At 41.6% G+C, this 27,755-nt stretch overlaps 2 protein-coding genes across 3 annotated transcripts; one reads left to right on the plus strand and one right to left on the minus strand.

The window, feature by feature from the left end:
• The first annotated feature begins 1,222 nt into the window (after nt 1-1,222).
• On the plus strand, nt 1,223-17,938 carry itgb8 (integrin, beta 8). 2 transcript variants are annotated; one of them, XM_089023799.1, is made up of 16 exons: nt 1,223-1,700; nt 3,355-3,440; nt 4,536-4,707; nt 4,824-4,930; nt 5,341-5,480; nt 7,239-7,404; nt 9,277-9,435; nt 9,514-9,609; nt 10,550-10,642; nt 11,257-11,397; nt 13,793-14,201; nt 14,295-14,517; nt 14,612-14,718; nt 15,008-15,139; nt 16,467-16,630; nt 17,800-17,938. In XM_089023799.1, exons 1-16 carry the CDS (start codon nt 1,616-1,618, stop codon nt 17,920-17,922), a joined length of 2,403 nt encoding a protein of 800 aa, XP_088879925.1. In that variant the 5' UTR covers nt 1,223-1,615; the 3' UTR covers nt 17,923-17,938. The 2 variants fall into 2 exon arrangements, with proteins under 2 accessions (XP_088879925.1, XP_088879926.1); XM_089023800.1 differs by having other exon boundaries at nt 15,032-15,139.
• A 2,584-nt stretch (nt 17,939-20,522) lies between these two features.
• On the minus strand, nt 20,523-21,979 carry sp8a (sp8 transcription factor a). Its single transcript, XM_089023814.1, has 2 exons — nt 21,858-21,979; nt 20,523-21,648 (listed from the first exon to the last, which is right to left on the minus strand). The coding sequence occupies exons 1-2, from the start codon at nt 21,876-21,878 to the stop codon at nt 20,551-20,553; spliced, it is 1,119 nt and encodes a 372-aa protein (XP_088879940.1). The 5' UTR covers nt 21,879-21,979; the 3' UTR covers nt 20,523-20,550.
• Nucleotides 21,980-27,755: the final 5,776 nt, after the last annotated feature.

The following is a 27,755-nucleotide window of genomic DNA, read 5'->3' on the forward strand; positions in this document are numbered from 1 at the left end:
ACTAAGTGTCTCAGTTCATTATGTTTAACTCATTCACTGCCGTTTACTAATTTATTAAGGGAATTGAAAATAGGACGTAGAGCGGCATTCCCAAATTTTTTTTTTTTTTTTCATGCTTGGGTGCCGATAAAGCGCTGGCCATGGCCTCTGGCAATGTTTTTTCTTTCCCCTTTTTTTCCATATTAGCACTTTTTCCAGCTTCAGCTGTTGTTAAAGCGCTATATAAACCAATATGTATCTATTGCATTGTACAGTATTTTGGGCAGTTGCCCTCATTTCAAACTCATAATTTCCGACCCATATAATTTAGGAATTAACTTTTTTTATGATGAAAGAATAGAGTCTAAGGTTTCTTATGCTGCATTGAATGTTGATGTAGTCCTAAAACTCAATATTCTGTGGGTCAGTGAATGAGTTTTAGAGCAGTTGCATCCATTAACTAGTCCATGGAATTTAGGATTAAACTGATAGTATTTCATCCAATGAAATGAAATACAGTAAAGTCTCGTTATATCGATATTCAAGGGAGTCCGAAAAAATATCGATATAACCGGGACTATCGATATATCCGACCCTGTTTGCATGTAATTTTCTCCGTGCGTTCATAGAAATAGTATCGATATAACCGGGACTATCGATATATCCGATATCGATATAACGAGACTTTACTGTAGTTCATTTGTTTTTTTTCCTACTTTTTCCTTTCCTCATACTTTGGTGGTTTGTATAGCGCTTTAACAACAGCTGAAGACGGAACAAAGCGCTAATATGTAAAAAAGGGGAAAGAAAAAAAAACATTGTCAGATGCCATGGCCAGTGCTTTATTGGCACCCAAACAAGAAAAAGCAAAAAACCCCAAAAAAATTCAGGAATGACGCTCTGTGTCATACTATTTTCAATTCCTGAATAAATTAGTAAATAGCAGTGAATGAGTTTACTGCAAAACGTTTTCCAGTCATGCTTTGATTATGCTAATTATGTTTGTTTTTCATTGTCTCTTATTCTTGGGATCCCCTTCCGAGTCATTTTAATCATTTAATATGTTATTTTCAACGGACATATGACACATTCAATTGACAAGTGGTGCATTCGAAGTTACGAAGGAGGCGTGACGTCATGGTGCCGATTTGCTGCTAGTTCGCTTGCTCTCTCTCTATCTCACTTCCTCGCTCTCTCTGGTTGCCATGGCACCGCCTACCTGAGTCAATTCAGCGACTATAACGCGCGCAGTGTGCGGCATGTTCACTCGGCAACCTGGCGCACGTCGACGGGCACTTATTTCGGGTCAGCGACTGGACCGCGTCCACGGCTCGATCGTAACGGAGCGCGTGGATGGAGAAGGGGTGGGCGCGGGGGGTTAGTGTCGCCGCACAAAAGCCGTTTCTTTACCTGCCCTCCTGGCCGCGGTGCACGGGAGGGCTCGCGTGTAAGCCGATTGGAACCGGAGGATGTGAATACCTCCCCGGGATTAGAGGGTTATTGGCGGAGGAACAATGCTCCATTGCCGGCTTTTGTTGGCGAGGCGGCGGACGCGCGGTGCCGGGTCTCCAGACTGCCACTACTGAGTCCACGCAGCCTCCCCGCTCGGTCTGGTCAACCACCCGGCGTGGATAATATGACTTCCTGGCTATTAACATATGGCAGCGTCCCTCTGTGTCTCCTGCTCATTGTGGCTCTCTGCACTGGAACCTTCCATCCGGGTGAGTGGAAGCCTCATTAGAAGCCAATTACAATCGTTTCTTTGCAATTAACCTACATTATGTGCCTGTGCAGCATCACTCTGGGAACGCACACTCACATGGGTAGTTTCTTTAAATTGGACGTCTCAACAATGACTATTTTATCATAGCATAACAAATGTGACTGGAATTGTATTTTCAAGTCTTAAAAATATACATATTTAGTCAAATTTCCCAATTGTGGGACTGTGAAAGGCTTTCTTTCTGATTCTGATATAGATTTTTTCCCCAAAAATCAAATGTTATATGATGGTACATGTTATGTTTTGATTGGAAAATGTGGTTGGATGATATATTTTAGTGAACATATGTGTTCACAACATTTATGGTCGCTATTTTTTGAAGGAAAGAAAACTTACATGGTCCATCATAGTCCATCCATCCACCCATGTCTGTTAAAAACAAATGCCCCTTAACTCATTCACTGCCAGACAATGTGCAACAATGTGTCCACTCCAGTGCCAAGGTTTTTGTCATTGTCACTTGAATTCCAGGATAAACATAGTATTGAGTTTTAGGACTACATAAGCATTCAATATGATATTAGAAACCAGAGACTATCTTCTTTCATCAGAAAAAACAAGTTAATTCCTAAATTATGTGGGTCAGGAGTTATATGAGCTTGAAATGAGGGCAGCTGCCCAAAATACTGTACCATGCAACTATACCACGATACATATTGGTTTATATAGCGCTTTAACAATAGCTGAAGCAGGAAAAAAGTGCTAACATGGAAAAAAGGGAAAATAAGAATTCCAGGACACACATAGTATTGAGTTTTAGGACTACATAAACATTCAATACGGCATTGGAAACCTGAGACTATCTTCTTTCATCAGAAAAACAAGTTAATTCCTAAATTATGTGGGTCTGGAGTTATATGAGCTTGAAATGAGGACGGCGATTCAAAATGCAATGCATACATATTGGTTTATATAACAGCTGAAGCTGGAACAAAGCGCTAACATGGAAAAAAGTGAAATATTGGCAGAGGCCATGGCCAGCGCTTTATCGGCACCCAAGCATGAAAAAACAAAACCCGAACAAATTCAGGAATGGCGCTCTACGTCATAATTTCACAGATAAAAAAAAATCCAAAAAATGTGTTGGTTATCCCCACCCTGAAAAAAATATATATAAAACATATTTTTCTGAAAAGCCGGTGGAAAAAAAATAAGCTAAATGTTGCTCTCATTGGAACATCATGCCATCTTCAAAACAACCTGCAGCTATTCTCTGGCCTACATTCCCTTCTGTGAGCTCAGAGGCGCTTGGAAAAAAAAGTGATCTCAGCAGATAGATCATCTCAATGAATCATTAATGCCACCTTTAGTCACCCGAGATCTATTACGACTACATAAATAGTGATGTCTCGATTCAGCAGTCACAGTAGTGGCTCTTATTAAAAAAAACTTGAGGTTATTTGACTCATGTCAAGTTTTTAACGCATCTTACTATAGACAAGCACCTGTTCCCACACTTAACTGTTTTCCCACAGTCTGACACATAACTGACATGAGATGACACAAGCCTAAATGATGCTTCCATCACCAAAACGCTCATCCGACTAAGTTCCAGCGTAAATTCACTTTGCTTCTGCTTTTGTCCCTTCCAGGTGACAACGTCTGTTCTTCTACTCTGGTTACGTCTTGTAAAGAGTGTCTGCGACGTGGGCCGCAGTGTTCTTGGTGCTTCAAGGAGGTACGGCGCGTGTTAAAAAGTGCCCCTTGTGGCAGATGATGCACTTGTTTTGCTATTTATACCATCCGCAGATGTGAGCGATGATGTTTAAAACTGACCTTGTGAGGACATGCCAATATTTCCACTCCATTTCTATATTTTTTTCCCTCACATAGCAGCGGTAAAGCCACATTTGACCCATATGTTTAGTCTAGTCATTGCTGCAGTCGTGTGTGTCTGCCTGGGAGTTCTGTCTCAAAAAGCATCCACACCAGGAACGCTGCCTCGCCTTGAGGATGTTTTAAAAAAAGTCACAAACACTGTTTGGGGAACTAAGACATCAACCAATACAAACACATGGCTGGCGAGACAACACAGACCACAGGAGTTTGTTGACAACCTTCAGGTGTTTTCCTCCCATGTGACCCTTGACCTTTTTTATATATTTTAAATATTGTTTAATTTATTTTTATATATTTATTTTTCCCACCCATCTTGGACATTGCTATGAAGAAACGGTGATGCGCGTGTGAAAGGTCTTGGTATCTAATAATAATAATGCATTTCATTTACAAGCCCCTTTCAAAACTCTCAAGGTCACTTTACAGTCACAGGATCAGTTTTTCTGTGGGTGAGCAGCGGCCGCCACATGCGCCAGCGTACACTCAATCGGGAATAACTCAAATAGATCAAGTTAGCTAGCTAGCTAATAGATAACTAATAGATAGCCAGCTAGCTAGTTAGACAGCTAATCGATAGCAAATAGATAGCTAGCTAGGTAGCCAGCAACGGTGACCCCGTTCAACTGGGAATAACTCAAATAGATCAAGTTATCTAGCTATCTAATATAAAACTAATAAATAGCTAGCTAGTTAGACAGCTAATAGATACCAAATAGATAGGAAATAGAGCCATCTAGCTGGCTATGTAGCTAGCAATGTATTTTCTATCTATCTATCTAGCTAGTGAAATAGCTGCCTATCTAGCTGGCTATCTAGCTATCGAGCTATCTAGCCAGCTATCTATTAGCTAGCTAGCTTTCTATTAGCTAGCTAGCGTATGGTTGTTTTTTTCTGTTTCTGGATATTAGATTTTCCTGTTCCTGTTTTATGACAGGATTTTCTGGAAGAGGCGGGTGCCCGCCATCGTTGTGACCTACAGGCGAACCTGCTCACAAAAGGTTGTGGCCCAGAGTTCACAGAGAAATCAGATGTCAAAGTAGGCGTCAACGCCACCGTCGGCAGCACACAAGTGTCCCCTCGTGATATCAGCATAACACTCACACCAGGTAGGTTATTGCGAGCGTATAGATGCCTCCTCCCGTTAGCAGTTGCTACAACTAAACAGCAAATGGCCTCACAATAAGCTGAACGTTTGTAATTCAGTCTTGTGTGCGCCCCCCAGGTTCCGAGGCGAGCTTCATCGTTGCCGTTAAGCAGCTGCCGCGGTATCCAGTGGATCTTTACTACCTGGTGGATGTGTCGGCATCTATGCAGGAAAATCTCGATCATGTAAGTATTTCCACTAATTGAGGCTTCATGATCATGAAACGTATGCGAAAGACCTGCAGGCGGGCGGGATTGAGGAATGACTGCCAATTTTAATTTTTGGCCTCCATGTAAACTTCTCTAAGTGTCCTACAATACCCCCCTGAAAGATGTGCAACCACCACGGGTTGCTCATCATTCCAGACAGGATATGACTCTTCCCGGTCTATTCAATTAATACACTTTAATTTTGACTAAAAAGGGCCTTCAAAGGAAAGAGAATGGATTCAAAAGAATCTTTCAGCAGCCAAAAGAAGTAGCGTACGAGGGCTGGTGCATCGAATACAAGACCATTTTAACGATGTAAATAAAGCGCTCTGGTCACCATATGCATTTCTTTTCTTCCCTCACATTTTCCTCTGCTCACTTCTCAGCTCAAGACGGTGGGTGTAGCTCTGTCCCTACGTATGACGGAACACTCCTCAGATCTTTGGCTGGGTTTCGGCTCCTTTGTGGACAAGCCGGTTTCGCCTTACATTAACGTGCATCCTACCAAGATCAACAACCCCTGCAGGTTAGGAAAAAATGATTTGCTGATTGTGGTAGAAAAATCGAAATCGGATTCCAACAGGTGTCCGGGAGTTAGTTGTATGTGTCGGATTTCAACATGTGCTAAATGTTGCTTTTAGAGTGGTAATTCACGAACAAGAGACACAAAAAAAATTAAGGTTTGCCTTGTGCTGTGCTAAATTGTACATAAATGGAAGAGTACAGTAATCCCTCGTTTATTGCGGTTAATGTGGACCGGGACCACCCGCGATAGATGAAAAACAGCGATTTAGTGAACCATACACATCATGGTAAATTTACATGTGTATGAGTACAAAAAAATATTTATAAGGCCAAATTGTGTGGAACACAGTACAGGGCATGCATAAAGAAGCATAGTAAATGTTTGGAGTACAGTACAAAACTTTAATGCAAGAAAATAAAATGTCCACTATAAACATAGTATATACAGTCTAATATTTACAGGTAATGAAATGAAACTGATGTTGATGACTGAATTAATTTTGGCTTTTGTGCATTTGAAGCAGAGTAATGCCTCAAAATGGATGGATACATTACTAAATAACAACAGTAAATCGAATGAATCTTGTATGCTGAATGTTGTGACCCACTGTTGTTTTACTGTACCTGTACTGTACTGTAGTGACTTTGGCTGCCATTTGCGGACCCCTTTTTTTAGGTTCGAAAAAAAACCCGCAATGTATCATGGGCCGCGATAATCGAACCACAAAGTAGTAAGGGATTACTGTACTCGAAACAGAGCCAAAAATTATCATGGGGGTATCTGCCTCTGATATACGCATAACAACAGTGGTAGCACCGTAGTAATAATATTGTAAGAAATGAAAGTGTAATGTAGCAATCAACAAGTTTTACGACTGGTAAATATATAGACTGAGAATTTACTAAAAAAAAGAAAAACCCTCATATTATCACCTGTATAAAAAATATAAATGAATAAAAGACAGATCCAAGTTACTATTGCGTGAAATGAATGCCGGGGATGCTGAGGAGGACATTTGTGCATTATGGGAAAGTCCCCCAGCAGTTACGGTCTTTGGCAGGGCAGCATAACTAAAAGATGATTCAGGTCACAAAACCCATGCCAGCCCCCCCCCCCCCCCTCTCCACCCGCCCCATTTTAATCATAAAAAGAAAGTTCCACATCTGCTATGAGGTATAAATAGATATGAATACATACCGTATATCTAGAAGATGAGAAGTGCCCGAAAGTTGAAGTCTGCCTTTCAGTGTGCTTTTGAAGATTCTGAAAAAAAAAAATATTTTAGAATAGAAGGCTCAAGAGGCGTGATAAGACACTAAGAGCACTTTGAGATAAGATAAGGTAAGGGGAGGATGTCTGAGGATTGTGCATTTTTATTTTTTTTTGTTCCATCCAGCCACATAAAAAAACAAAGAGCCATTCAAGCTTTGGGGGAGCGGTGAGACGCTGATGGTATAAAAATAAAAGATTAGAAATCCCAACCTCAGGAGTGTTTGGCAGATGCGCTAGTCTCCAATTGTCATCCCTTAATTTCAAAGCTAATCTATTTTTAGAACAAAGCAGGAGGACATCTCACAATCTCAAGTCTGAGAATTTGCCACTTGACTCAGTGGACTTTGCGTTTTTGCTTTTTTTGATGCGCCATTGTTGCAAAATGCCAAAGTGCCGTGAGTGGGACACTGAAACAAAAGGCTTTTGAATGTCAACGCGACAATCAATAACTGTTTTCCTGATGGGCGCCCCCCCCTCCACTACTAGTGATTACGAGATCCGCTGCCGACCCGCCCACGGCTTCCACCACGTCTTAAGCATGACTGGAAATCTGAGCGAGTTCACACGCGTGATCAAACGCCAACGCATCTCCGGTAACATGGACACGCCTGAGGGTGGCCTGGACGCCATGTTGCAGGCTACTGTGTGCCAGGTGAGTGAGGCCGAGTGACTTAGCATCTCTGGATTTTCATATTTTGTTTGTTTTTTAGATTGGATTGGATTAGCCTTTATTAGTCTTGCCGTGGAAAAAAAATGTACATTTCACACCAGCAAAGTTATGAAAGGAAAGTAGAAACAATGTTTAATCCTTCAATAAATAAGAGGACACTGTAAAAAATGACCGATCAGTTCCCAGGATTCAAGCGAGGCCTTTATTGCGCCAAGAATGGTGGTATTCTGTCTGACTCAGCGTCGGATAGCACCGCTGGAATCCCAAGTCATGACGCCCCGACTTGCCTATGACTGACACACGCTCGCCACACATGCGCTCACACACAGTGGTAGTGGTTCATACTATGGGGGGGCTTTGAGTCATACCTTGCAGGGGGGCCTGAGTAACCAGACTGCAGGGAAACACCACGGAACTCACGGCTCCACAAATAGACTCTCCATTATGTCATGCCTATCTTATTAAGCTTGCTGACTTTCCTTAAATATACACACAGACCCCCTTTTCTCCCACAGTCTATGACACAGACATAAACGAGAGGGGGTAGGCGGGGGTGACTACTGGGAGCATTTTTTTTTCCTTGAGAGCCAAAAGAGTGAGTCTGATGTTTGAAATTGGAGTATCTTACCGCATGCTATGTTATGTTATGTGCTTCCATTTTCCACACCACTGTTTTTAGAACACGTCTTGTCTCAAAAGTATACCGTGCATATGCAAAACATTTTTACTGAGTACAGTGTATCGACAGCAACATTTCATAATTCAGTAGTCACCTTGCTGTATTTAGTGAAGCATTAACTCATTCACTGCCAGACATCTGTCAAAATGTGTCCACTCCAGTGCCAGGGTTTTTGTCATTGTCGTCCGAAATCCAGAGAATATTGAGTTTTAGGATGACATAAACATTCAGTGACGCATAAGAAACATGAGACTCTCTTCTTTCATCAAGAAAAAAAAGAGTACATTCCTAAATGACATGGATTTGGAGTTATACGAGCTTGAAATGAGGGCAGCTGTACAAAATACAAAACATACATATTGTGTCCACTCCAGTGCCAGGGTTTTTGTCATTGTCACACGAATTTCAGGATCCACAGAAGATTGTGTTTTAGGACTACATAAACATTCAATACAACGTTGGATACCTTATACTCTCTTATTTTACCAGAAAAAAATAGTTAATTCCTAAATTATATGGATCTGGAGTTATATGAGCTTGAAATGAGGGTGGCCGTCCAAAATAAAATGCAATCCATACATATTGGTTTACATAGTGCTTTAACAACAGCTGAAGCTAGAACAAAGCGCTAACATGTAAAAGAGGGAAGTGCTGCTCCCTTATGGAAAAGAAATAACATTTCCAGAGGTCTGACCAGCGCTTGATCGACACCCCTTGCAAGAAAAACCCGAACAAATTTGGGAATCGCGGTCTACATCATATTTTCTATTCCCGAATAAATCTGTGATTGGCAGTGAATGAGTTAAAAAAAGGAAGAATTTGGTGTTGTTCATATTTTATCCCTATCAGGTGCGCAAACTATGGGAAAGCTTTCCCCCTTTATATTCGATTGTGCTTGTGTCCCTGAATGAGTTAAAGGAAACGTTCTGCCATATTAACAAACTTGGCTAAATAAATAAAAACAAAGCAGTCTGGAATCCTCTCACCTTCAGCTGACTCCACTTCAGATTCTTCCTTTTCCCCGACAATGCCAGCCACTTATGCAGAAATGGCTCGAGTAGTTTCAGTGCAATCCTGCAAACAAAGACAACCTAACAGTGATGAAAATGCCGCCGTTCTACCCGAAGGGAAAGTATGCAGATTATTTCCACTTACTTAGGTTTGTTTCTTTTCAGAGAGCTGTGGGTTGGCGTCCAGAGGCCAAACGTTTGTTGCTCCTGATGACCGACCAGCCTTCTCACCTCGCCCTGGACAGCCGGCTGGCAGGAATTGTCATTCCGCACGATGGCCTGTGTCACCTAGAAAACAATGTCTACACTGGGAGCACTAAAATGGTGAGCATGCGGGGAGAAGACCGCAGATAATCCACTCTGAAACAAAGTGAATTTTTATCTTCTGCCATTTGACCTCAGGACCATCCAAGTCTGGGCCAGCTGTCTGACAAATTGCTGGAAAACCACATTCATTCCATCTTCGCGGTGGAGAAACAGCAGTACCAGTGGTACGAGGTAATATTCAGACCATAAAAAGTTCATAGCGTTTCCTCCAAAATACAAACAGTTCCTGAACTTGCACGTACTATATTGCAAAGCCATATAAGGCATGTAGCTTATACGGTCACCTTCTCCATCATTAGTCACTGGTGCTATGTGGTACAGCCATTAAGGGAACAGAAAGGACTATTCATGTGTGTCTTGCATCATAAAAACAAGTCAATTTTCAAGGTGCTACTAAAAACAAGGAATGGAAAAACAAGCAAAGTACAAATACTTTGATAGGCTCAATTAACCCCCAACGTTGGAAAGCAGACACGTTAAAAAAAACATACAAAAAAAGGTGTAGCTTATTTTTTCAACTCGTTAGCATTCTTTGCTAGTCAAGTCACATTGTTCCAATATAGATTGGATTAGCCTTTAGTGGTCTCGCAGTGGAGAAATTAACATTTCACAGGAGCAAAATTATGAAAGGAAAGAAAGACGTAGAAAAACAAAATACAGGAGCTGCTGTAAAGGCAGCCACTGTTGCGGCACCATCTTGAAGTCAAATCCACAACAACACAAAGGCAAAAACAGTCATTTTTAAACATTTTCTGCACCCTTTTTGTTGCATGAAGCAGTTCTAGATGAAAAAGCAAAGGATCAAAGCGTCCTTTACACCAGTGGATCAGGGATGTCATGGTGCAACATGCACGTTTACTACATGCTAAACGTTGAAAGTAAACATGAAGCTGTAGCATCCATTGACTTAAAGAGTTTGTCTCACATTTCCTGTCGCACGTAAATCCGCTTCAATTCCAAGCTGCGACGGTTCCACATACGCTTGTATCATATTTTTTTACATGACTGTTCTTTTATTTCAGAACCAAATGTGCATTCTTTTGCCACCTGCGCTCAAAAGTAAAATGTCACATTGAATATGATATGACGCAAGTGTTTTTTGTCCCCATAGGAGTTAGTGCGCTTACTCCCTGGCTCTTACCTGGGGAAGATTGGCTTCTTCCAGTCTCCAAACCTCATCGATCTAGTTGTGGACTCGTATAAGGTACACACACGACTTTCCACTTTTTTCATACCTACAATGAAAAAAGAAAGAGGTTGGAAAGGGGACTGTAGCAGTGTGAATATTTAAACATACCAGCGTTTTGGGGGTATATGGGTGTATATGCATTTTGGGGGGTATATGACTGCTGGTTTGTTCATGTGGCTGCAGTCTGCCCTATAATCTCACTTCCAGTACAGCGCTCTATTGTTTGTTTCAAGAATCGTCCAAATCCACAGATCTGGGTACACTCTTGCTCTCGCGCATACGCAGGCAGCTGAATTCGAACAGAAGCTGCTATTGTAACAGCCATCGGACCCCCTCCCCATTCCTTCCCACAAACTAGGTGTCGCGACCATGTACAAAAACAAAGATTCTATCCCCCCCCCAAACCAACTCCCCCGGTCCTCATAAGCCTCTTACAAAGAAACACACACACACACGAGGACATTTTGAGGACATGTTGCAAATTTCAATGGTTACAATTTCTGATCAACATTACCCCCCCGCCCCTCCCTCCCCATTTGCACTCCTATAGCAGTATGCAAGGTTTTATCGAGGCAGAATTAAAGAGCATTGTCTAATTCAATTATTATGACTGTTTTTTTCCCCCATAGAGCTTATTGACAGAAGTAACATTGTCAATGTCATTGGATGACAAGGCCTTCAGCAGGTACTGGACGGGCATCTCCCCCATCTGTCCTGAAGGAACAACCACAAAAGAGATGGGCTGCTTAGGGGTGCAACCGAATCAGACGGTAATGAATCGTGAAATATTGGGGAAATAATCCTAATTGAGCGGATTCGGCGAAAAGGGGTATTAACTCATTCACTGCCAGACGTGAGAAATTGCATCCACTCGTGTGCCAGGGTTTTTGTCATTGTCACTCAAATTCCGGGACACACAGAATATTGAGTTTTAGGACTATATTAACATTCAATGTAGCGTAAGAAACCTTGCTTAGACTCTCTTCTTTCATTAGAAAAAGAGAGTTAATTCCTAAATTATATGGGTCTGGAGTTATATGAGCTTGAAATGAGGGCGGATGACCAAAATACAATGTAATACATACAGTATTGGTTTATATAGCGCCTTAACAACAGCTGAAACTGGAACAAAGTGCTAACATGGGAAAAAAAGGGAAATGCTGCCCCCTTGTGGAAGGGGAAAAAAAACTTTGCCATGGCCAGCACTTTATCGGCACCCAAGCATGAAAAAAAAAACGGAACAAATTTGGGAATGGCGCTCTACGTCATATTTTCAATTCCCGAATAAATTTGTGAATGGCAGGCAATGAATTAAATGCAACAAAAAATGTTCAATGTCATTTTGTGATTTGTTTGTTTGCCACATTTGTAAAGTACCAAGAAAATACTGCCAAATAAAAAAAAAGGATCACATTTTTGTGAAGCTCTGTGGAAGAAAATGTAGTCGTGTTCAGTTAAGATAACACAAGTCTTTGTTTGGTCCTTTTGCTTTCATTTCACTCCCTAATCTCCCCTTGAGTTTCCTTTCCTCCCACTGAATCATGCCTAAGTAGTTCAGCCCTTTAATCCATGGGTAGAGTAAATGAATTATGGAAAGTATTCAATCGTTATCAACAAACTAAAATGAAAGAAAATATGTGCATACTTTTCCATGCTAATTAATATCAACCGCGCAAGCCTTTTAAATTACTTGGATAAGTGAAGACAAAATGTGTGCCGCATGCATTTTTTAGTCGATTTTAATGTCCACTTTATCAAGATAAAAACCTTTTCAACTCACCCACATACAGTCTTAATCGATGCTGGCATTTAAAAAGCCTTTAGCTACAAAATGTCCTTATCAAGCGGCGAACAAAAATGCTATTTTTGGCTCAACCTATAAACCGCCGACATTTAAGGGGAAAAAAGTACCCAACAATGAAGGAACTCTGGGAAGTGTACAGCTTTCACTAATCCCAATAGTCATACATTTGTCTCCCATGAGATAGCCAGCCACGTGCAATAGTTTAAAGTCACTGTAAGGGGTCAAAATATGTCTTGAAACTCTGACAAAGTAGCGTTAAAAAATGTGAACATTTCAATAACTGAGAATTTTGTTTAACTCATTCACTGTCATTCACAAATTTATTCGGGAATTGAAAATATGACGTAGAACGCCATTCCCGAATTTGTTCGGGTTTTGTTTTTTCTTTATGAGTGCTGATAAAGCGCTGGCCATGGCTTCTGGCAATGTTTTTCCCCTTCCACAAGATGCAGCATTTCCATTGTATCCATGTTAGCGCTTTGTTCCAGCTTCAGCTATTGTTAAAGCGCAATACAGACGCTCCCCAACTTACGAACAGGATACATTCCAAACGGTCGTTCGTAAGGTTAATTTGTTCGTAAGTGTCTTCAGTGCTATATTTTCTATGAGATGTATTTTTAAGGCTTATATAAATAGGTTTAAGGCTTGTATAAGTAACCTGTATTGGTTTGTGCTGAAAAATAAACATTGAATAAAATATATGCTCTATCAGAATCAGAAAACCTTTATTCGTCCACAGCAGCAATTTGAAAGGGGATGGGGTCGTTTGTGAAAGGATAGAAAAAAAGATATTCTAAGCATAGCAAAATAAAAATGTCAACTGTATACTGTACATCTGCAAAAACCGTGAAATAATAAAATAAAGATATATACATATACAACTGGACGGAATACTACATATGTTACTACAAAAATGTTCGTTATGTACTGTTGTTCGTAACTCAAATGTTCGTAAGTAGGGGAGCGTCTGTATAAACCAATGTTTATGTATTGCATTGTATTTTGGACAGCCAATCTTATTTCAAGCTCATATAACTCCAGACTCATATCATTTAGGAATGAACTGTTTTTCTGATGAAAGAAGAGAGTGTAAGGTTTGTAACGCTGCATTGAATGTTTGTGTTGTCCTAAAACTCAATATTCTGTGGGTCCTGGAATTCGAGTGACAATGACAAAAACCCTGGCACTAGAGTGGACACATTTTTGCACATCGTCTGGAGTTAAAATACAAAAGGCGACTGTTGTCTGGACTCCCCCTGAATGTGTCAAAAGCTAGCTGACAAGCTAACAACAATGAAGTGAAACACGACAGAGGGCTGGCGGGCTAGTCCTTGTTTAGCTTTCTTGTTGTCTCTACGCAGGTCTACTTCAACATCACCGTTGGCCTCAACACCTGTCCTGACCACGGTGGAGATGAGGACATTCAACTCATGGTTCGACCCGTGGGCTACAATGAATCCACCACCGTGAGGATCCACTCAAAATGTCAATGCGGATGTGGGCCGACAAGACGCTGCCATGAGAGCGGACGCTCGGAATGTACAGGGACGATGGACGGCACCGGTTGGGAGCAAAGGCCGTATGGGGGACTTGTTAACGAATCAAACTGGAATTGTCGAGCAGAAGACGCTAAGGTGGACTGCAGCGGACGCGGAATGTGTGAATGTGGGAAGTGTACGTGTGAGCAAAGCAGACTTGGGACAATTTATGGGAAATACTGCGAGAGGGATGACTTCTCCTGTTCTTACAAAGACGGACTGCTATGTGCGGGTATGTTTTTTGACTCTTTCATTCTCAACACAAAAATGCTTATAATACGAATCGTGCAAAGGATAAAAATGCTCTTTTGTCTGTTCCTAACAGGACGTGGTGTGTGTGTGTTGGGTGAATGCGCGTGCGAGGACAATTGGACAGGCGAGAACTGCGATTGTCCCGTCTCGACGACGACCTGCCAATCACCGGATGGCTCATTGTGTAGCGGACGAGGCTCGTGTGTTTGTGGCCAGTGTGTGTGCGACAGTGACAGATACTCCGGTGACTTCTGCGAGAGATGTCCCGCTTGTCAAAGCTCCTGCCAATCAAATTGGTACTTAATTGTTTTTGGTTTGCGACGACAAAAACCTGACGAGTAGCTACGTTCCAACAGTTGACATGTTTGGTGTTGTGTGTGTGTCTTTCAGGAAGTGTGTGGACTGTCATACGTCTCGCGGTCTCAAACAACATGAGGCGGGATACTGCAACTACACGTGCGATTCAGACGTTGTTTACAACGGCCATGTGACGTCAGGTAGAGAAGTCTTTTGGCTAATGTTGACATTCTCTTATACTCCGGTGGGCCTTATACACCGGAAAATAATGTAATTTGATGGAAAAAAAACTGCAATTAAAAGACAACAATTCTTACCATTTGTAACGAATTACAATTTAGTCAAAGCATCAGTCGGAGGTTTAACACAATTATGCTATGATGTGTACTTAGCGGGGACGTCCAGTTGAAATAGTACGTCACTGTGGAATAAATGAACCGCAAAATAGCGAGGGGCGCCTCTAAATTCTTTTGTCAACGTTAATTCCAGGGTTTTCATCTCTTTGTCCACCAGGGCGGAAGTGGCTTCAGTGCATGTACATGAGTCGAGACAACTGTCGGTATTGGTTTCACACAAACTCTGAGTCTGGACGTAACCGGCTTCACATTAGCACAAGAGCAGGTACAGACACACACGGCCAACTCTGTATAAAAATCGCACACATTAAAACACCGTATTTTCCAGTGTATAAGGCGCAAAGATAACCCTGCGCCTTATATACAGATGCGCCTTATATGTGAAGTAATATTGAGCCACAACAGGTCTCGCAAATATCAGCAGCCACCGACTCCCTTACTCCCTGTAGAAGAAGTCGTGCATAACCCCAGCCTCTACTGTAACGCCTTATGTGGTGTTCCTTATATTTGGAAAACTTTTATATATTTATACATTATAATTGGATTTTTTTTTTCATTCATTGAATGATGCGGCTACTCCGATGCGGCTTATATGGAGACAAACTTTCCAAATACACTATTTGTTGGGGGTGCGCCTTATACTCTTGTGCGCCTTATATATGGAAAACGTTTGAAAATACACCAGTCCCTGGGGGTGCGCCTTATACTGTACAGTATGTGGAAAACGTTTGAAAATACACCATTACACGGGGGTGCGCAGTATACACCGGAAAATACAGTAGTTTGATTTTAAAAAAACTGCAATTGAAAACCCACAATCCTTACCATTTAACATATTACAATTTGGTCTAAGCACCAGTCAGAGGTTTAACGCATCTATTTATATATTATACAGTATTTGTAAAACTTTTTTCATTCATTGAAGGTGTGCCTTATTATATGGAAACTTTCAAAAATTCACCATTCCTCTGGGGTGCGCCTTTATACTCCAGTGCACTTATATATGGAAGAAGTTTGAAAAGACACCATTTGATGGGGGTTGACCCTTATACCATGGTGCACCTTCTACACCCGAAAATACGTTAACTCCACTCAGATTTACACTTTTGCGCACGCTGTACATCCTAGTGTTACTGTTCATCCCGGCCTCGAGTTTTGGGAACAAAACTGCCCATTGTGCATTTTCCCCTCCATCCTCCCTTCTCCCCTCAACCCGACGGGACGCTGCTAACGCCTTCTCCTCCCGGGGTGCAGCGGGAGCCAGGTCTCCATGGCAACCCCGTTACTAAATGTCTTTGGGCTCTTTGTTTTGAGCCATGAAACTGTCATGTACACATGGTCCCAGCAGAGACGCGGCTAATAGCCAACTATTCCAGAACCGGGTTTGTTTTCATGTGCGTATCATTCTCTCTGCGGTCATACAATGATGAACGTTGGCCTCTTTTGCGATTCACTAAGTACGGATTCTGAAAAATAATTTATACCCACATAAATATGCCCGTTTGACAAATTTAGACATCGTAAAGAACATTCTATCAATAGATAGAATCAGAAAATAAACACCTAACCTGTGTGGGTGCTTGTGTCCGCAGATTGTGCCAGTAGAGGTCGGCTGGTTGGGACCTTCCTAAGTGTGTGCGCACTGACGGTTCTGTGCGGCCTGGTGGTGGTGGCCGTGTCCAGGCTGCTTTTGCAGAAAAGAGGCTGGGCGCCTGCAGATGCCAGCATGGATGGAGAATTCAACTGCACTGGCAAGGTAAGGGGGTAAACAGACTTTTTTCCTGTTTAAAAAAAATATATATTTGACTGTCAGGAGTGGTCTGCGACGTTGACAGGTTTGAGTGAAGCAACAGAATGACATCTGCGTTTTACATTTCCGCTTGCCTCCCAGCTTTCGTAAACACAGTGTTGGGATACGCAAACTTAGGTGATTGACAGAAGTGCTGAGAAAAATGGAGGGGATTCAAAGCTGTTTTGGACTTAAAGCAGTTCACAATGGGGGATTTTAACTACAGTAAAGTCTCGTTATATCGATAGTACTGCTTATTACGATACTATTTCTATGAACGCAAGGAGAAAATTTACATGCCGCAGGATCGGATATATCGATAGTGCGGTTATATCGATATTTTTTCTGACGCCCGAGAATATCGATATAACGAGACTTTACTGTATGTGTCAAAAATGCGTCAGGGCGACACTGTGCAGTTGAAATGGGGTCAACATGAGCCCATGTTTTTTTTTTTACACATTTCCGTGCATTACAAGAACAAATATCAAATACTTTGTTACATAGTGTTGTTCTTTGCAAATTTCCTCATTATGGGACTATTAACTCACTCACTGCCAGATGTGCAAAATAATGTGTTCACTCCAGTGCCAGCATTTTTGTCATTGTCACTCAAATTCCGGGACCCACAGAATATTGAGTTTTAGGACAACATAAACATTAAATTCAGCATTAGAAACCTTATACTTTCTTCTTTTGTCAGAAAAAAAAACGTTAATTCCTAAATTATATGGGTCTGGAGTTATATGAGCTTGAAATGAGGGTGGCTGTCCAAAATACAATGCAATACATACATATTGGTTTATATAGCTCTTGAACAACAGCTGAAGCTGTAGCAAAGTGCAAACATGGAAAAAATGGAAATGCTGCCCCTTTTGTGGAAACATTGCCAGAGGCCATGGCCAGCGCTTTATCGGCACAACTGTAATGAATCGTGAAATAATCCAAATTGAGCGGATTAGGCGAAAAGGGGTATTAACTCATTCACTGCCAGACGTGAGAAATGGTATCCACTCGTGTGCCAGGGTTTTTGTCATTGGCACTCAAACAAAAAGGATTGAAAAAGGCCCCACGCTTAACAATGCCGCATAGTGCACATTTATGTACGTAACGGCGTATACCCAATCATTCTTTAGGAATTGTCCTACATCCCTACAAGCAACGAGAAGACAGTCACTTACCGAAGAGATCGACCGCCTGACCATTCGGTGGAGATGACCGTTCACGTAAAGATGCCCCTTGGTGAACCTTGGCAATAATGGCGTCGGGACAGGAGGTGATGCCAAGTGGACACATTCCATGGAGAATTGAACTCTGTCTGATAAGCAAAGTCACATGGAAGTAAGCAGTTTAAAACCTCAAGTTTATTATTGTTGCTATTTTATTTTACGACTTTGGGACTGAGACTGCCAGTAACAGTATTATGGAGATGGCCATGTGAAAAGTCCTCCAAACTGCCAGTGTAAGAAACATTAAGTCTTCTTCAAAAGGTGATCAAGTATAACCACTCACTAATTTCATGTTTACATGTGGTCTGAAGGCTTCTCGTTCAAATAATAATGCTCCAAATATTATAGCTCAGGTGTGGACTGCCCTCTTGTGGTCATCTTGAGGTACGACTTTTTTTTTAATTTTACCGTTCATGCTGTCTGCACTTGGCCTTCAATACTTTAGGGTTAATTTATGAAATTTATATTCCGTGTAATGTTTTGGTTCGTTGATTCACGTAGTTTTGTCGTTTATGTTATCTGATTAATTCCATTGCTTTTTTTTCGATCTTGTCGATCGATTTAAACTTGCACTTATTTTGCGTTATACTACTGAGGTGTCTCTTCATTACAGGGCATGAGAGCTGTTCAGTGGGATTCAAGACACATTCTTTACGCTAAACTGGGCATTAACATATCCACTGGAATAACAATAAAAGTGTAACATTGACGAGAGTGTCTCATCACAGGCATAAACACGTGACCTCAAATGAGAAGTGCACTTGCTGTATGTTGGTCAACTGCCACAACAACCTGAATTGAGTGGATGACTTGATACTTTTTGATTCCTTGGTATGTCCAAAATTAAGCTCGAAAGGTACTGCGATCCAAAGTGGAAGAGTTTTCTTCCACTATTCTCCTCATGCACTAGATGACTTTCCAGTCCTTTTCCTTGTTTGTGTGATTTTAAATTGAGGTTGATGAAGTTTACAGCAATAGCTGCTTTCTCTTTTTTATTATTAGAAACCCTACTATTTATTGTAATGTATTTTCTTGTTCATTGATATGGAAGTTGTACTATTCCAAGATGAGTTTACTTGAGCTACAATGTTGTTTTCGGTCCCCCCCCAAATAAATAGCAATCAGCTATCAGCAATAAGTGAATCATCTCATTGAAATAATAGCAGTACTTCTGTGTCATTTCTGTGTCCATCGTGACTTGTGTATTATTTCTTTCAATCACAATAAAAGAGTTGCAAGATTTTTTTAACCTGGAATTTTTGTGTGGAATTGTGGCCAAAAATTTATTATTATTATTATTATAAAAAAGGGTTTTGCCTGACAGATTTCTTCACTGGATGGCGATGTACATGCAAAAACAAACGAGAGGTGGCGATAAAGCAAAATCTTCACTGAAAAACAAAAAATATGGTGATTTAATTAATTTGAATACAGACGCTCCCTTTCTTACGAATATTCGAGTTACGAACAATGATACATCCGAACATTTTTGAAGTAACATGTCGTATTCTTTCCAGTTTTACATGTACATATCTTTTTAGAGCATATATTTTATTAAATGTTTATTTTTCAGTACAAAAACAATACAGGTTACTTATACAAGGCTTAAAAATACGTATATAAACCTTAAACCTACTTATATGAACATACATTCCATACAAAATATAGCATTGAAGCAACTTACAAACAAATTCACCTTACAAACGACCGTAAATTTGGGAGTGTCTGACACATCGGTTGTATGTGATTAAAATGTGGTCAACCAGTATTACATTGAACACATTCTAATCACATGCAACCGAAAATCAAGTGCTTCACCCCCCCCCCCCCCCCGCTTTGCCCCCATATCCAACATTGTTTCCCACCGTTTTACATTAGGAAAAAAATAGGACACAAGACATAATTGTGAAGGTGAATTGTGTACTTTCTGCCTGTCATTCAATGCCGGATGAAAAAAAGAAAGAGACACTTTCTGTGTAGTAAAGAAACAATTGGCACACCAATTTTGTGAAACGGATTCATTTCTCACAAGAACTGATTGTCCAACGCTCACTATTCAACAAAACGATCAAAACTGTTTCAATAAAGTATGTGGATGATGTTAAGTTTTAATACAAGTTGTGCAAGATATTGTTGTCGTGTTGTAAAACATTACCGGTCATTGTTAAAAATGAGCTGCCTAACAAGTAATGTGTGTTAGACCGGTTTTATTGACACCGGTGAGCTTACCAGTTAAATGATTCCAAGATACTTATTTTACAATTACAGTAAAGTCTCGTTATATCGATATTCTCGGGAGTCGGAAAAAATATCGATATAAGCGGACTATCGATATATCCGATCCCGCGGCATGTAAATTTTCTCCTTGTGTTCATAGAAATAGTATCGTAATAAGCAGTACTATCGATAGAACGAAACTTTACTGTATTTGTGAATCAAGAGAGACAAAAATTAGAGTAAGTTTACTTGTGCTTGAAAGAATTGTGATGAATAAAGTCAAGACATAAAATGCAAACAATGAAGCAAAGTTAAAAACAAGAGGATGTTTATTTCGTAAAAGCCTACAAAATGACATGAGGTAAGCATGTTTAGTTTGACATTCATCGTAAAGTGCCATTTTTTTTTGGGGGGGGGGGGGGGGGGGGTAAAAAAAGGTGATTATTTCACCTGGACAGTCGGGTCCACCTGTGGGGACTTCCTGGGGCTAGCGTCCACTCTGTTGTCCGTGTCACTGTTCCCTTTCCCAACCTCGGCTTCTTCCGTTCCGTGTTCGTTCCCCTCGGGGCCGTGCGTCCGAGCGTGTTTGCTCAGATGGTCGGAGCGCATGAACCTCTTGCGGCACACGGTGCATTCGAAGCGCTTCTCCCCGGTGTGCGTGCGCAGATGCCTCTGGAGCTCATCGGAGCGCGTGAAGCGTTTCCCGCAGAAAAGCCAGTTGCATACAAACGGCCTCTCCCCGGTGTGCCAGCGGAGGTGAGCCTTCAGATGCGACGTCTTGCCGTATACTTTCCCGCATCCGGGGACGTGGCAGTTGTGCGCGGCCCGGCGCCGCGGGCTGGACGCGCCGTGACCGAGCCTGTCCGCCTCCCGGCAGTTGGGGCAGTCGCAAGTGGCTTTGCCGGCGTAGCGTCGCGAGGAGGAGCGCGAAGACGCCGGCGGAGGGAGCGCCGGGGTCCCCGCGGAGGACGACGACTCAGAGTAGGGTGGCCCGAAGCCGTCGAACAGGTGTTGCGAGCCGGGGAGGAGATGCTGAACGGCGCAGGGGTTGTGCTCGGAGGAACTGTACCCGTTCAGGGACGACGGCATCGCGGCAGGGTTAGTCGTATCCACCCAAGTGGTGCCGACGTCCCACCAAGTCGAATGCCCGCTCCCGATTTCCGTCCCGGGCTTGAACCACGACTCGTACGGGAGTCGCGGGTATATCCCAGCGATACCTTCCACTGACGCCGGTAACTTGCTGAGAAACACGGACCGCTGCTCTGGAAAATTGGAGTCGAACTGCCCTGAGTTCTGGTAAGCCGAAAACTCATTGGTGTTGGAGAAGACGTTGGTGGTATCCGTGAATCCCATCCCGTTATTCTTGGAATTGAGGCAAGTGGACGCCGGGATGCTTCTTTTCCACGGGTGGAAGCCCTTGGAGAGTCCCGTGGGCATGCAAGAGAGGTCAGGGGGGCAGTAGGAGGGACTCGATTCTCCGATTCTGCTGCAAGTGGCGGCCAACATGGCCAGCGGGGTGCTGCTCAAACGGGGGTCCTCCTGAGGGAAGATGCAGACTTTTTACAACTGAGTGTAACTTGATTCATGTCATGTGATCAATTCAATTTGAATCAGAAGTATGACAAGACTATGTAATGTTTAACCAGAATACACATCCGATATTAAAATTCAAGCTATCTAGCTAATGCTCATTGAGCTTTGTCAAGATTTTTTTTTAATGCGATAAAGAGGGATAAATGTGAACTTACCCCAAGTAGTGTTGCAGCCATGGTTTGAGCTGTCCAGGTCGTTGTGGGTTTTTTGTGTGCGTGTGTCCCAGTGTGCTTTTTGTCTGCTCTTTTGTACTTGATGCTTCCTCATGCCTTGGAAGCCAGTGGACCAATCAGAGGCCAACGCGCGGTTGTCTCTTGCACTTCGCAGCCGGAGGATGTACATTTTCAAGCAGAAAAAAAATTGTGCGCCGCAAAAAGTGAGATTTCCGTCCATCACTGTGATTTGAGAGTATTGGAGTCATACATGCCCAATGATTTGTTACCCTCGATAAGCACTTGATTGGGAATGGAGTGTTATTGAAATCTCAAAATGTGATTGGTTCAACTTTTATTTTTTTGGACAGGCACCTTAATTTAAGACTTTAAATCATGCCTGTCAACCTGTGACACACTGTGACCTTACTAATGGCTAATTTTTTCCTTACTGAGAAAACAAAACATACGTGTGTAATATTTCATGGCACCATTTTATGAACAGAATTTCACATGAATACTTTAAACAAGTTCCAACATATTTCGAGCTATAATCAATATGCTCTTTGTTGTACAAGTTCCAACATATTTCTAGCTAAAATCAATATGTTATTTGTTGAAGAGCATTGTGGCTTTTTCTTGCTGTGGACAAATTAAATGTGTCAATTGCAAAAAAATAATTTTAATTTGTGTTCTTACGATGTATAATGTTTATTTAAAAAATCTGAATGATATTACGGCGAAAAAAAAAAAAAAAACAGGTAACAAGGTAAAATGTTTAATTTAACTGATTTCGAAATAAAATTCCACTTGACCGGAACTTGGAACTTTTGTTTCTTCTCAAGCCTTTTCACACGGACTTGTTTTCACAGTGGTCGACTTCGATTTTTACGAGTAGCGATATTTGTTATAATTAACATGACTGCTAATATTTAATGACAAAAACGGAATTGAAAATCTCAAAATTATATTTAACAATTTTTGCGTTTCCCGTACACACTTTTTGGTATGCCATATACATCTAAAAATGTGCAAAAATCGAGCAAAATACGACCGGTCAACAGGTATGGAGTTGTGATTGATAGATTGACATGATTGATAAGAATAGGAAAAGCTCAGGAAGAGGTGTTCCGGGGGGGGGGGGAGGAATCCTGCATTTGTTTTTGTTGAATGATGTGAAATTGCAGAGGCAGTGAAGTTGGTACCTCCTCCCCACCTCCCCGGGCAGTTAAAATTCCGCCCCGGGGACAGGACGGAATGGACCGGTTCGACCTCTCTGTGTACCAGGTCTTGACATCTTTACAAGTATTCATCTTTAACCAGACTTGTATGTTTAACACGTTTAGAGAAGCCACATCACACGGGCGTATGCACGGCAGGGTTATTATTAGTGTGGGATTTAAATTTGTTTTGTTTTAAGGAACATTAAGAGCAAGCTTGTTCGGTTACCCTTTTTTTTTTATTCTTAACCAACTATAGCCTTCCTCTGCTCATATGTGAATATAGAGCAGCGATGAGATAAAAACAGCATTTTTTTCATATCTCCACCTGGACCAAACTTGCAAAGTAATATATTTCTTTTAGCAAGATAGTCAATGACTTAAATCAGTTTAGTTGTTTGTGTTAGTGCATCTTTTTTTAAAGCACTGGCAGTGGAGATGCGCAAATTAGTGTTCTTTGCTCCCTGGGGCACAATTGCTTCACAGGTGGACTTTACAGTCGGCCATCTTGACTCTAACCTGATCGTCATCCCAGTGAGCCACCCAAACAGCTGTCCTGCCTTTACTTGCATTCTTTTCCCACACTGAAAGTGTGTGTGCGTGTGTGTGTGTGTGTGTGTGTGTGTGTGCCAGCATGAAAAAAAGCCCCATAATGAAACCCTGTCTGAGGCACAACCTGTTCTTTTAAGCCATGATAATGACCACATTATCACGCACCATCAGACGTCAACAAAAAAAGACGGTTGCGCACTCTTCGCGCACTTTGTGGCCATTGAGACAGAAAACGCAGAGAAGAAAAGAGTGAAATAAAGATCTGGCACATCTCGGAGGGAAGACTGATGGCTAGGGTATTTTATTCCTCCTCCGAGTTTTGCTTACCTCCTTCTTTTGTTGCCGTCAAAAGGGATCCTCTTGCAATTGGAGGGCGGCCATTTTGCTCAGCTACCCCCGCTGGGACAATTAGAAAGGGAATGACCATGTCAAAAGACAAGCGGAAAAAACTACAAAAAATAGATATTCATTATAACCAGGGGGTGATGCTATCAATTAGTCGAAGGATAAGAAATAAACACTTTTGCAACATCCTGTCCAGGCTCTGAGTCAGCATTTTCTATGCTACAGATGCCCACTGCTTCAGACTCTTCTACTGATGTTTTTGCTAATTATTGCAGCCGTAAGTAAGGAGAATGGTCATTAATGCATTAGCAATATTCTATTTAGCATATTGTACATCATACTACATAAAGTATGTTAAATTAGAAAAATACTTTTAGATACATACCTGGATTTTACATACCACTGAAGCATCATCTGTGTTGCTGTGAGAGAAAGAAAAACCAGTGTTGAAATGAAAAGCAACCTGCAGGTGTTTCGAAATGCTATACAAAGGCACCACGGATTTGGCAGCCCTGTTTTTGATTTGGGAGGAATATCAGTGCCATTTGACAGTCGTTGCTGGGTATGTGTAACTGTCGCGGCTTGGAATTGAAGCGGATTTACGTGCGACAGGAGTAGTGAGACAATCTCTTTTCGTCAATGGATGCTACAACTTTGTGTGTTTGCTTTCAACATTTAGCTTGTAGCAGACGTTCCACCGTGACGTTCCTGATCCACTGGTGAAAAGGATGCTTTGATCATTTCCTCTTTCATCTAGAACTGCTTCATGTAACACAGAGGGTACAGAAAGTGCTTAAGATTGAATGACTCTTTGTTGTCATATTATTTTGCTATTTATTTTTGTTTTTGTTGTTTTGACTTCAAAATGACGCCGCGAGAGTGGCTGCCTTTGCAGCAGCTCCTGTATTTTGTTTTTCTACTTCTTTCTTTCAGAAATTTGCTAAGATGACCTTTGACTGCTAGGAATTTGTCTTCAGAGGCCATCAAAATGGATCCTCTCCAAACAGATGAAGTTACGCTCTGCTTTTCGAGATGGGGAAGAGGCATTTTTATTACATGTGCCTCGAGCTGCTCGTCGATGGCTTCCTGTCATCAACACGCGGACATGTCTGTCATTACTCGGCGTCGAGCCGATGAACAACATTTTCAACACCGCGATGAAAACATTCCCATGTACAATATTTACTTTAGTCATTTGCAATTAACAGGAACAACAGCCATAATGACATCTATCTGACAATTACCTGCGACGCAAACTTAGTTGACAGGCTAGACAAACAAAAGCCTTCAAAACTGCAGATACAAAGCGGCAAATCCTCTCCCAGGGTTTGCCCCGCACATTCCATCATGAGAGCGGTTCGGTCAACTTTTCCCCATCGCACTTCGAATTGAGACAGTACTGTATTTTCTGCACTGTAAGACGCACCTAAAAGAAAAGATTTTTTGAAAAGCTGACCATGCACCTCATAATCCGGTGCGCCTTATGTATGGAAAGCGTTTTAAAATATGTCATTCATTGAAGGTGCCCCTTATAATGCGGTGCACCTTATGTATGGAAAAAGGTTTTTAAACATGTCATTCGTTGAAGGTGCAATTTATATTCCAAAAAATATGGTAGTTTCATTATACAAGATTTTGATCCCCCCGCCCCCAGATCCTTTTTTAATGTCAGTAGGATGCACAAAGGGGTAAAAACGGATACGTCGAACATAATCATCCTTCTAATTGTGACTTTAATGAATGGCTGCACTTCTTTTGAGTAAATGTTAAGTGTCGAGCCCCTTTTTCAGGGGCCCGTGATTCAAAGTGACAAAATAATTAAAGGGGAATGTTGACCACCCCCGGTATTTTTTTTTGGGGGGGGGGGGTTAAGTGGGGGCGTCATTGGAAGAAATGTTGGTCAAGTTGACAAAATAAACTAAAACAAACTGAGTGAAACTTTCTTTCATAAAAATACCCATAATTATAGCAACTATTTATTTTTGTCTGTGTCAGGTAACTCATTAACTGCCAGACCCGATGTGCAAAAATGTGTCCAGTCCAGTGCCAGGGTTTTTGTCATTGTCACTCAAATTGCAGGACCCGCAGAATATTGAGTTTTAGGACTACATAAATATTCAATTCAGTGTAAGAAGCCTTAGACTCTCTTCTTTCGTCATAAAAAAGACAAAAAAAAGAGTTAATTCCTAAATCATATGGGTCTGGAGTTATATGAGCTTGTAATGGGGCGGCTGCTCAAAATATAATACAATAGATACATATTGATTTTTATCGGGCTTTAACAACAGCTGGAGCTGGAACAAAATGCCAACATGGAAAAAAGGGAAATGCTGCCCCCTTGTGGAAAAGAAAAAAAAAACATTGCCAGAGGCCATGGCCAGCACTTTATCGGCACCCAATCGTGAAAAAACAAAATCCGAACATATTTGGGAATGGCGCTCTAAGTCATATTTTCAATTCCCGAATAAATATGTGAATGGCAGTGAATGAGTTGTTTCTTTTCTCTAACCACAACCACCCCCTTCACACCCGTCATTCAGGACATGCCCCAAACGAGGTGATGGCATCAAGCTTTGCCAGACCAGCAAGTCGGGTCAGGTTCTGCGGTCAGGTACGCATGCTGATGCACAGTTTAACACACTTACCTTTGAATCTTTATGGCGTGCTGCACCCTCCACTTAGCGCTACTGGAAAGGTCTTTCTCCCGACTCATGGACATCATCTTCAAAGCCAGACTGGGGGCAAGAGAACACACACTTTTAAAACTAAACAACCCCTGACGCTGTTTGTATGCTCATCGTCTGAAAGCGGCACAGGATTTTTTATCTTATTGTCCTCCTGGGTCTTTTTCAATTCAGCTGGCTGTAAATGGAACAAAAAACAAATGCTGTATTTTCTGGAATATAAAGCGCACCGGATTATGAGGCGCATGGCCAGCTTTTGAATATATATATATATAACAATTTTTTTTTTGAGGTGGGCCTTATAGTGCAGAAAAAGTTTGACCAGCCACTGTTTCAGGATTGCGGCCCATAAATTTCTTTTTTTCATTGTTAAGTGGCATCATTGGCAAAATACAAAACAGGTGTTTCATCCACAACAAGAACAAGAATACAACATTTCCACAAGACAAAGTGGAGAGGATGTTGAATTAGATTCCAAACCACAATTGGTCAATAAGGTCATGGGTGCACTGAGAGTTCACTCTTAGTTCAAGTGACCTGCAGTGCTACCTGCAGGCATCTCCTCTCTTGTCTTCATCTACCGGGTAGGGGCGGGGGGGCGGGGGGGTGGGTGTGAAATTACTCATATCGATCACTCTGGTACACTTTGTCACATCATTTTGTTGGGTTCTGTCCGAGTATGTAAAGTACCGAGGGAAGGTGCATGTACTTGGTGCGTTATGAGCTGCCATGAGCATGCTTCCAGTCATCTTTAAAAAAAAGTGTTGTAAATACCTGTTCTTGTCGCAGACGCCAGTGGATGCATTCTGCAAATTCTCAGGCCGTGAATCTTCATTGAAGCAGATGACTCACGTTGAGGAAAAAAAGAAAATTACCACTGTGGGAGTGTTTCAGTAAAACGTGCGTGTACACTGTCACATTAAATTAAAAACACTTTCAGACGTAAATTAACCAATCCTATCAGACATCACTGTGAAATGCTCTTATCTCTAAATTAGACAACACTAGAAAATTATGAGATTCTTCTGAAACGTGACACTATGTTACACTCCCAAAAAGTACCGCAGAGTTCTCACATCATACAGAAACACTCTTACTAA

The sequence above is a fragment of the Hippocampus bargibanti genome, linkage group LG20 (genome assembly GCF_051943395.1).
Source record: "Hippocampus bargibanti isolate YZ-2025 linkage group LG20, ASM5194339v1, whole genome shotgun sequence".
Taxonomy (NCBI): domain Eukaryota; kingdom Metazoa; phylum Chordata; class Actinopteri; order Syngnathiformes; family Syngnathidae; genus Hippocampus; species Hippocampus bargibanti.